Below are 11,039 nucleotides of genomic sequence, written 5' to 3' on the forward strand. Positions count from 1 at the left end.
AAGGGCTGCCTAAGTATGGCTTCCAATCAGAGACAACGAAAGACACCTGCCTCTGATTGGAAACCATACTCGGCCACACATAGAAAACGAACATAGAAAATGAAAACTAGAACAAATCCCCTCTACATAAACCAACCCCAAAACACACAAAAACAACAACCCCTGCCACGCCCTGACCATACTACAATGACAAATGACCCCTTTACTGGTCAGGACCAGACACAAGCAAACACTAAGCTAGAGGCTATGCACCTGCTTGATTGAGGTAATGTGTAGGAGCATGTGATTAGGATAATTATAGGACTGTGATGATATTATGATGATTATAATATGCATTATTAGTGGTATCATTAGACATTTACCTGCAAGAAATAGATACCATCAAAATATGTTACAGTAAAATATTTGCATAAAATACTCAAATCCATGGAAATCAATGACATTCATGTTGTCTTGTATGAGAAATTGAGACGTGATAGGAGAGTGGACCGAAAGCTGCTGTCAATTGTAGGAAGTGATGTATGTATGAAAGTGAGGAGAAGGAGGGGGGGGGGGGGGTTCATAAGACTCCTGAGGACTACTGAGACTCCTGACCTGTACTGCGTGAGTAAAAATTGGAGAGAAAGGAAAGACGTGGGTTGACCTGTTCTTTCCCAGCAGTAATGATTGAACCAAGGGCCCAGCATGATGGCTAGGTGGTAGGCAGAGTGGGATTGGACCATACACCCCCCCCCCGCCATTCACTTCAGCTAGCATTACCTGCTTTTAGTAAGTGTCAAAATGTGATACAAGCTGTATTATTATGCTTATGTACAGTGCCTTCAGAAAGTATACCACTTGACTTATTATACAATTTGTTGTGTTACAGCCTGAATAAAAAAAATCTCACCCATCTACACACAATACCCCATAATGATTTTTAAAAAAATGAATGTTTGCTAGTTTATTGAGAATTAAATACATAAATATCTAATTTACATAAGTATTAACACCCCTTAGTCAATACATTTTATAATCACCTTTGAAAGCGATTACAGCTGAGTCTTTCTGGTTAAGTCTCTAAGAGTTTTGCACACCTGGGTTGTACAATATCTGCACATTATTTTATTTTTTAAATCTTCAGGTTCTGTCAAGTTGGTTGTTGATCATTGCTAGACAGCCATTTTCAAGTCTTGCCATTGATTTTCCAGCCAGTTTAAGTCAAAACTGTAACTAGGCCACTCAGGAACATTCAATGTCGGACTGGTAAACAACTTCAGTGTATATTTGGCCTTGTGTTTTAGGTTATTGTCCTGCTGAAAGGAGAATTTGTCTTTCAGTGTCTGTTGGCAAGCAGACTGAACCAGGTTTTCCTCTAGGATTTTGCCTGTGCTTAGTTGACCTCATGGAATCTATCTTTGTAGTGACTGGGTGAATTGATACACCATCCAAAGTGTAATTAATAACTTCACCATGCTACATTTTTTTTACCCATCTACCAATAGGTGCCCTTCTTTGCGAGGCATTGGAAAACCTACATGGACTTTGTGGTTGAATCTGTGTTTGAAATTCATTGTTTGACTGAGGGACCCTACAGATAATTGTATGTACCGGATGCAGAGGTAGTCATTCAAAAATCATTTTAAACACTATTATTGCATACAGAGTGAGTCCATGAAACGTATTATTTGACTTGTTAAGCAAAAGTGTACTCCTGAACTTTTTTAGGCGTGGCATAAACAAGGGGTTGAACACTTATTGACTCAAGACATTTCAGCTTTACATTTTTAATTAATTTGTTTTAAAAAAATATTAAAAAATAACATCATTCCACTTTGACATTATGTGTTATTGTGTGTAGGCCTGTGACACATCTCAATTTAATCAATTTTAAATTCAGGCTGTAACACAACAAAAATATTACACTGAGTAGGTGTAGGTAGGGGCAGAGCCATAGTGAGACAAACTATTCTCCAACTTGCCATGACATTCTCATTCATAATGTAATGACCTGACTAGATCATAAAGGAACAATTGTCCAGACAGAAGATTGAGTTTACAAATGTACGGTTTAATTAACCCAACTTCACACAGGCTACTGTTTGGCCGTAGCCCACGCCAAATAAATGAAGGATACCCTATAAAACAACTGTGACCTTCTCTTGTGAAGGCCAGATGTAAGACTTAACTTCCAATGCTCCATCCACCTGCCCAACCCCCCTCCGCCAACCACCAGGATGCCCGGCATCAGAACATTCCAGGCATTCCTATGATTGGCAGATAGCAGGTTGATTGGCATGGCGGACCCCACGAACACTGGGTACTGGTAAGTACAACACAACCAACTAATAGCCTAACACATAACACACAGCTGTCTGTGCGGGTCGCTACAATAATTTAGTTTTATTGTGGCCATGGGACCTTTCGGCCAGCATAACCCAACAAAATGATGTCAAACACTACACCAGAGTGTTCAATTGTTGTCGAGTTTGTTCAATTGGCATGCTTACTTAATGATAAGTTCTGCATCTTAGCTAACATAAGTATTGTTATCTTCATTATCACAGAAACAGTATAATTAAAGACCGTACAGTAGGAAGATAGGCAGAAACTGCTTCTAAATCACGTCTCGCGCCGATTTGCCATGTGCAGGCAGTCAAATCAAAGGCACGCCTTCGATATAAAGTTGTTTTTGACAAAAAATGTAAACGTGTCAGTTTGTCACTTTCACAAGGTTGGAGTAATAACATGTTCAACTAGTTAATTGGCTCGAATCTGGGTTGTCCCTTTAGATTTCGAAAAAAATTAACAGCTAAGGAAGAACGTTTCACTTCTGTCATTGACTTCTCTAACCTCAAACCCAGTCTTGGTCTGCTTCGTAAGCAGTGTTGCCAACTCCTCAGTAAGGAAAGTAGCTATTGGCTGTCCTAAAAGTCACTAGAAGTCGCTAAATGACGTCATCACCTAATTTGCATAATTGGCCATGTGCATGTAATTGTGATGGACACTGTAGGAGAGAGGAATAACGTCTTGGGAGAGACAAAAAGTGAGTAAAAAACACCCTAAATATGTTTAGAACCACAAATGAACTTTCTTCTGTCGATTCTTTTTTTTTTAAAGTCACAATTCCAACCCTCCTCCTTTATCCGGGTTTGGGACTGGCAAAAGTGACCCAAAAGAAACACTCTGGTGGAGTTACTTAGTTTTTTATTTTATCTTTAATTGTATTTACATATTATTATTTTTTTTTCTTAATTTGGTTTGGTTTTTAATCTTATGGCCCAATTAGGAGCCTACAACATGTCACAGTAAAACATGAACATTCTTAACCATAACATCTTTAAAAAAAAAATGGTATACAATCTAAATGGACCAAAAAGAGACAATAGAAAAAACTGTCAAAGTCAATGTGAGAAAATTATGGTAACTAGTCTGACCCTAATTCAGGTTAATTGTTTTTTTTTATGTAAGCAAGGGCGGGATCAGCCAGCGGCGGCTTCATTAGCAGTCTGGACACAGAGGGGTGAACATCTCCTGCTCTGACTGCTGCGCGAGGACTGGGCCGCCTGCGAGTGCTTTGAGACGGGGGTGGGGCCACGGCAGCACCCGCTGCTCGTTGAGAAGAGGAAGAACGATACGTGCACGTCAGAGTCTCCAAAAGTCTCCAACACCCGAAAAAGTCACTAGATTTGTCGCTTTTTTGAAAATGTGTCGCTAGAGGGGTCTGAATACTCGCTAAAGATAGCGGCTAAGTTGGCAACACTGTGTAAGCGTTCCCAAAAGTCTTGCGATGTTGCGCCTCTGGGTTTAGAAACTCTTTGGTAAAATTATTTATTTGTGCTGACAAACTAAGCTCTGGTCTAAACACACACCTAAGTATTATGAATATTATGAGGGGGCGTGTACTTCTGCGTATGAACAAAACCAAAAGCGTAAATCGACAATGTTTATACGTTTTGTTGTCATTGTTTTCCGTTATTCTATGTCCAATTTTGACAAAATAAATGACAAAACAAGTCAATTTCCGATTTTCACCATCTTTTGAATCAAATAACCAATGAAGGTACGAGTTTCTTGTGTTGCGCATACATTGCAGAAATATAATTAGAAATATATTTAGTATTAAGTATTTATAAATGTGTACAATTGAGTATCGACATTTAGATGATAGCACCTGTCACAAAAAGTTTATATTTTAGAACGTGTCCTTGGCAGAAATGTTATTTGGCGGAGTGTGTTTCCTTCAATGCGTATTTGAGTGTTGGACACATCTTTTGGAATGTACCACAAAACCAAAGTCAATGTACAAATCATTACAGTAATTCATGATAAAATTACACTTTACGCAACAAACAAACACCGAATCTGGTTCAGTTACTTCCAGCGATGTATACACTTGAGATCAATCTTGATAGCTGAATAAATTACTAATAATATTAACTAAGTTGGTATGTTCCGTTTCACTTCCTCCTCATGCGACAACAATTCACTTCACATGGGGTCCTGCTTGCTGGGCTGTTCTACTCGATATACCAACGTAATCTAATGAAATTGACAAAAAGTAATTTGTGGTAACAAGTAAGACTAAACCTAAAATGGGTAAGAAGAAGTCTGCCATGGGGCTCGGGAGATCGTTGATAAAGGAGAGACTCAACGCAGGCCGAGGCAACAAGAGGGGCGATACTTGGGTAACGTTCATTAACGCTACGTTATTTAACTATAGTTATTTAGCTAGCTAGCTAGCTTAACCTATAGCTATACCTACCTCCAAGGGTTCTAGCCTGTTCTAACTTCTAGCTAGTTAGTTAGCAGAGTAAAGTAAAACATTTCGGGAAAACCAGGATTTGGTGAATACTGCTCTCCTGAAAATAATATTGTTTTAATGGTCGTCTGTCTTGTTAGCTAACTACCTTGCTGATGATTTAACGTGATATCACATTGCCAGCTCCACACCAGTGAACTGAACGATGGCTACGATTGGGGTCGTCTCAACCTGCAGTCAGTGACTGAGCAGAGTTCTATGGATGACTTCCTTGCAACTGCAGAAATGGCAGGGACTGAGTTTGTTGCAGGTAAATACTCCATTGCATTGACCTGACAAATGATCTTTTAAACTGTCCTCTACCAGGGGTGTATTCATTCTGCCAATTATTTTGCAAAACGTTTCGTAAACGGACGCTAATGTAACGGGGAGGGACCTACCATAATTTGTCCCCAGTGGTATATTCATTATTTGGATTCAGTTGGAAAACGTTTGCAACGGAAACCCGTTTACTCTAAACGGAAAACATTTTGCAACAAAAACTAGTTTATTGGACAAAATCAGGTAGGTCCTTCCCTGTTTGGTTCCATTTACTTCTGTTTGGTTCTTAGAGTTTTTGTCAGAGACCAAATGTTTTGCAATGGAATCTGACTAATGAATACACCCCAGTACCTGCCTCTTTGTACTGGATTGCCAGGATGCAACTGATGGATGAAATGTTTCCCCAGAAAAGCTCAACATCAAGTTTGTGCCAGCTGAAGCTCGGGCAGGATTACTGACAGCCGAGGAGATGGCAAAGTTGAAAATGCTGCACGAAGAGAACAAACAACTCCTCAGAATTCCACGAAGGTGCAGTAAGGGTCCTTGCTATCGGGGATCCTTGGGAAGTCCTAATTCCGACGTTGTCCTGTTGAAGTTGACATCTTAACCCTTACCTTAGGGTAAGGGTTAAGATTAGGGTTTAGGGTAGGGACGTCCCAAGGACTCCGGATAGTGCTAACGGTGCAGTAAGCACAGTGACTCCAAAGATATTACTTCCAAATGTTATTTCATGTCCTCTTTCTAGTTGTCTTAGTAGTAGGGATTGTGCTGATATTGCGTTGCCTCTGATGTTCCATTACTGTCTCTTCTTTGTCTTGTCATGTTGCAGGCCTCACTGGGATGAGAGCACCAGTCCAGATGTCCTCCAGCAGACAGAGAGAGACAGCTTCTTGGAGTGGAGACGAGAACTGGCACTGTATGAAACCCACTACAATCACAACACTTACACCCCACCCCCCCATCAATTGAATAGGATCTCATTGTTTTGATGTTTATAGATTGTGTGCCTTTAGTAACATGGTGTTCTTTCAGCAGTGCCCTAAAGTTGACCTATTTTGTTTCATAGACTTGAAGAAGAGCAGAAAATGATTCTCACCCCTTTTGAAAGGAATTTGGATTTCTGGAGACAGCTCTGGCGAGTGATTGAGAGGAGGTAGGAATCAGAGCTGCTGTGTCTCAGGACTAATTATGTCCTGTTTCAGCCTTTCAGTGCCTTGTATGATGGTGGAAATGTGAATTTTCCTACGCAGTGACATCGTTGTTCAGATCGTTGATGCCAGAAACCCATTGCTGTTTCGTTGCCCTGACCTGGTAAGTACAGTGCCGAAGGGCGCAGCCAAACTAGCCCATTGATTTTAATCCACCTTTCTAATTTAGTGTCCGTTCTCTACAGATCAGTCTGGCCAAAGGCTGTCATCAAATAATTGAGGCTAATTTTTCTTGGATGGGGGATGGCATTGCCAGGTGGGGGAATCCGCCAAACCAAACTGATAGGCGGGGAAACACTGTGGCATTTCACCCATTGACATTCATGGTTCCTGTAGGAGTGCTATGTCAAGGAAGTGTCCCGGGACAAGGTGAACTTGCTGCTGGTGAACAAGGCTGACCTGCTTACCCGGGAGCAGCGGAGGATCTGGGCCAGATATTTCCAGAGAGAGGGCCTCCATGCTGTTTTCTGGTCTGCACTGGTGGAGAATGAGAGGCTGGAGGCAGAGGAGAAGGTGAGGAGGAGTCATTCACATTTTAATTGGAAGGGCTGGTCTTAGATGGCCTGGTTAAACCAGACTGAATGCTATGCTCACCATTGTTTAACTTAGGTCTGGTATACTTTTTTGACTGATGAAAGACAAGTTGTTAGGCTTCTCCTCTTCAGACCTCAGTGATACCTTCCCTTGTTCATTCTCCAAAGGGAATGGAAGTGGAGGAGCAGGAAGATGAACAGAGCGAAACAGAAAATGAAGACGAGGGAATGCCAGACAACGACAATGTGAGCCGAAGACAGGAGGTAGAGGATAACAGGGGGAAGGATGAGGAAGAGAGTGAGGAGGAAGATGAGGAGCAGCAGAGAGGGGAGCAGTTTGAAGACTGTGTAGCAGAGGGAGACTGGCAGACCTGCTCAGAGGCATCAGAGGGTGAGGAAGCAGACGACGAAGAGAGTATAGACGGCTCCACCCACAACTCCTCCTCCTTCCACAACTCCAGTCGCCTGCTGACCAAAGACGAGCTGCTGGCCATATTTAAGGCTGCTCACGATGGGCCAACGTTGAAAAAGGGCGAGCTCACAGTGGGGCTGGTGAGAACAGATACACACACTGGATATCAGTCGGCTTAAATATTAGGCCGTGTTTAAGCAATAAGGCACAAGGGGGTGTAGTATATGGCCAATATACCACGGCTAAGAGCTGTTCTTATGCACAACGCAACGTGGAGTGCATGGATACAGCCCTTACCCAAGGTGCCTTATTGCTATTATAAACTGGTTGCCAATGTAATTAGAACATTAATAAATGTTTTGTCATACATGTGGTATACTGTCTGATATACCACAGTTTTCAGGCAATCAGCATTCAGTGCTTGAACCACCCAGTTTATAATACACTTTATATTACTATAGGAAGTCATTTACGAAGTAGGAGATCAGGTCTTGTGTTTGGAGTGATCTCAATTCTCCTATCTGCTCTCTAAACAGGTGGGGTATCCCAATGTGGGAAAAAGTTCCACCATCAACACTATTCTGAGAAATAAGAAGGTGTCCGTCTCAGTCACGCCTGGGCACACCAAGCACTTTCAGGTAAAGCACTGCTCTCTGATGTAGCCTACTTGACCTCTAAAACTGTGTGCCTTAGTTACAATAACTTTTTCTTGTAGAGTCAAATAAAGAATTCAAGTATGTGTGTGTTCCAGACGCTGTACGTGGAGCCAGGTCTGTGTCTGTGTGACTGCCCCGGCCTGGTCATGCCCTCCTTTGTGGCCACTAAAGCTGAGATGATCTGCTGTGGGATCCTGCCCATCGACCAGATAAGAGACCACGTGCCTGCCATCTCCCTCATATCCTTCACTTACCAACCCTACAAACTGCTTTTGTTAACTTATGGGTGTACAAGTCATATTTATTGTCCCTATCAGTAGATACTGGAGTGAATTTTTTTCTTCTAAAATCCATTTTAATTCTGTTTTTTTCAGTAGGACCAAAGTGGAGCTGCATACTATGTTATCATTTCACATTACAAACATACAGCTAAATTCAGAGGCCTAATCATTTCATTCGGTAAAGGATTTTTCAGATGTTTGATTGGGTGTTTAGTATGGTTAAGGCCTTAACAGACTGCTCACGTGTGTCAGACTATTCCTCGGGATGTGCTAGAGGGCACCTATGGCATAAACATCATCCGCCCGCGAGAGGACGAGGACCCCGACCGCATACCCAACTATGAGGAGCTACTGATGGCCTACGGATGTGAGAACATAAACCCTGTCCTTATATAGTACAGTGTAGAACAATAGACACAGCACAACATAAGCCATATGATAGTGATGGAGTCAGAGCAAGCTGTTGACACTGTCCTGTTCTCTGTCAGACATGAGGGGCTTCATGACGACACACGGACAGCCTGACCAGTCGAGATCAGCCCGCTACGTCCTCAAGGACTACGTTGTTGTAAGTTAACCCTCCTCCTTCCGCCACCATCCTCTTGATGTAAAAGTATGGTTTATTAGGCAGAGTAGTCTAAATATTGTTTAGTCTGTATACCTACACTGAACAAAAATATAATTTCTCAAAAATGTTGTGCACTAATTTGTTTACATCCCTGTTAGTGAGCATTGTATCCTTGGTAAAGAATCCATCCACCTGACAGGTACGGCATATCAAGAAGCTGATTAAACAGCATGATCATTACACAGGTGTACCATGTGCTGGGGACAATAAAAGGCCACTGTAAAATGTGCAGTTTTGTCACATAACACAATGCCACAGATGTCGAGTGTGCAATTTGCATGCTGACTACAGGAATGTCCACCAGAGCTGTTGCCAGATAATATAAAGTTAATTTCTCTTCCATAAGCTGCCTCCAATGTAATTTTAGAGAATTTGGCAGTACGTCCAACCCGCCTCACATCAGGCCAAATGTAACCATGCCAGCCCAGGATCTCCACATCCAGCTTCTTCACATTTGGGATTGTGGGGGGCTGACTCCCAAGTGTATGGGCCTATGCCCACCCCTGGCCAGTCATGTGAAATCTGTAGATTAGGGCCTAATAAATGTATTTCAATTGACTGATTTCCTTATATGAACTGTAACTCAGCAAAGTCTTTGAAATTGTTGCATGTTGCGTTTATATTTTTGTTCAGTAGAAATTCAGTAGTAGTAATGGCAGAGGAAGCACCACTAACAGGTTCTTTCTGACCGTCCCCAGGGGAAACTGCTTTACTGCCATCCTCCTCCCCACATCAGTGCAGCAGACTTCCAGCCCCAGCACAGCAAGTTCCAGTCCGGAGATGCAGACGGTAAAGACTCCAAGACAGGCCACAAACAGAGCAAAGTCAAGAGACATGAGAATCTGGTGGACAAGAACTTCTTCCATCAGGTACAATAGAAGGCAACTCCACAGAAATGACATTAAAATGACACTGACAGAGATTGATGCCAGTCTAGGCACATTACCTCACAGCCATTGGTTGTAATGAAATGGGAGAATTCCTATACTAACCACATTGTTGTGCATTTTGTTTCCAGGAGAATGTTCGAGCACTCACCAAGGGGGTCCAGTCTTATATGGGCTACAAGCTAGGCAGCATAGGCCAACGTGAACAGATAGGTCAAGGTCAACTTGGCACGGAACAGCCTGTGGTCAAACCCTGGAAGAAGCATGGCAATAGAAACAAGAAAGAGAAAGTGCGCCGACTCACCAAGCACCTGGATGCCTGAAGAACATCTATAAACTGTTAGAAATCGCTGATAGTTTAAAGTGGAATGGAGTGTTAACCCACAAAGGACTTTTCAATGCAATTCCACAGGAATTGGTGCTTTGTTGTACGTAGATACTGGCCAACAGTAACCTCCATTGCATTTTGCAATATTGAGAACCAGGGATTTTTTTAATTTAATGTTTATTTAACTAGGCAAGTCAGTTAAGAACAAATTCTTATTTTCAATGACGGCCTAGGAACAGTGGGTTAACTGCCTTGTTCAGGGGCAGAACAACAGATTTTTACCTTGTCAGCTCGGGGATTTGATCTAGCAACCTTTCGGTTACTGGCCCAATGCTCTAACCACTAGGCTACCTGTCACCCAAGGTTGCCTTTTGATATAAAAACATTCTGAATTATCATGCATTGCAGTGATGATACATTCCACCATTTGATTATGATTGAGTTGTGCAACAAATCTCAAAGATATGAGTGTAGCAACAAGAGCAGAGTAGGGGGTCAACTAAATTCCAGGAATTTCTGAAATGTAATAAAATTGAGCCTTACTCTGAACCAGAGAGAAGTAATTGCTAAGGAGATCAATCAATCAAGATGTATTTGGTTATGTGTTTGTTACATATACAGAAAGTTCAGACTTGTACTTTACAGAGATAAAGAACTGCCGAAATAAAGGAAACAACAAAGTGTCTTAATATGGAGTGGGGCCACCACGAGCAAGAACAGCTTCAATGCATTGAAGTGTGCCGGTAATGTTTATATTTAAGTGTTGCCAGAAGATTACGACCGTACCATTACGATTGTTTACACTGAGCTGCACTGTGGTCGGAATGCAATCATGGTTACATTAACGCTTCGAATACACCGACTGCGTCATGGCATGACTGCTGCATAACATTTTGCGCAGCTAGGCAACTGATGCAGGTATCTTTTGCAGATGGTCGCATGCGGTTGGACACATGGAGGAGAGAATCATTTTCGCAGTATCCTAAAAACCGTGTCTTTTTGACACAACTGCTGATAGCTACAGGGACATAAACACAAAAAATG

At 42.0% G+C, this 11,039-nt stretch overlaps 1 protein-coding gene across 1 annotated transcript; it reads left to right on the top strand.

Annotated features, from left to right (window-relative positions):
* Nucleotides 1-4,435: 4,435 nt before the first annotated feature.
* On the top strand, nt 4,436-10,684 carry LOC106573866 (large subunit GTPase 1 homolog). The gene is made up of 14 exons (XM_082962729.1): nt 4,436-4,667; nt 4,925-5,051; nt 5,470-5,590; nt 5,892-5,978; nt 6,129-6,215; nt 6,313-6,373; nt 6,607-6,783; nt 6,972-7,355; nt 7,752-7,853; nt 7,967-8,109; nt 8,395-8,519; nt 8,641-8,720; nt 9,479-9,649; nt 9,799-10,684. The coding sequence occupies exons 1-14, from the start codon at nt 4,575-4,577 to the stop codon at nt 9,988-9,990; spliced, it is 1,950 nt and encodes a 649-aa protein (XP_082818855.1). The 5' UTR covers nt 4,436-4,574; the 3' UTR covers nt 9,991-10,684.
* The last annotated feature ends 355 nt before the right edge of the window (nt 10,685-11,039 follow it).

Source organism: Salmo salar, chromosome 16 (assembly GCF_965601325.2).
Source record: "Salmo salar chromosome 16, fSalSal1, whole genome shotgun sequence".
Lineage (NCBI taxonomy): Eukaryota > Metazoa > Chordata > Actinopteri > Salmoniformes > Salmonidae > Salmo > Salmo salar.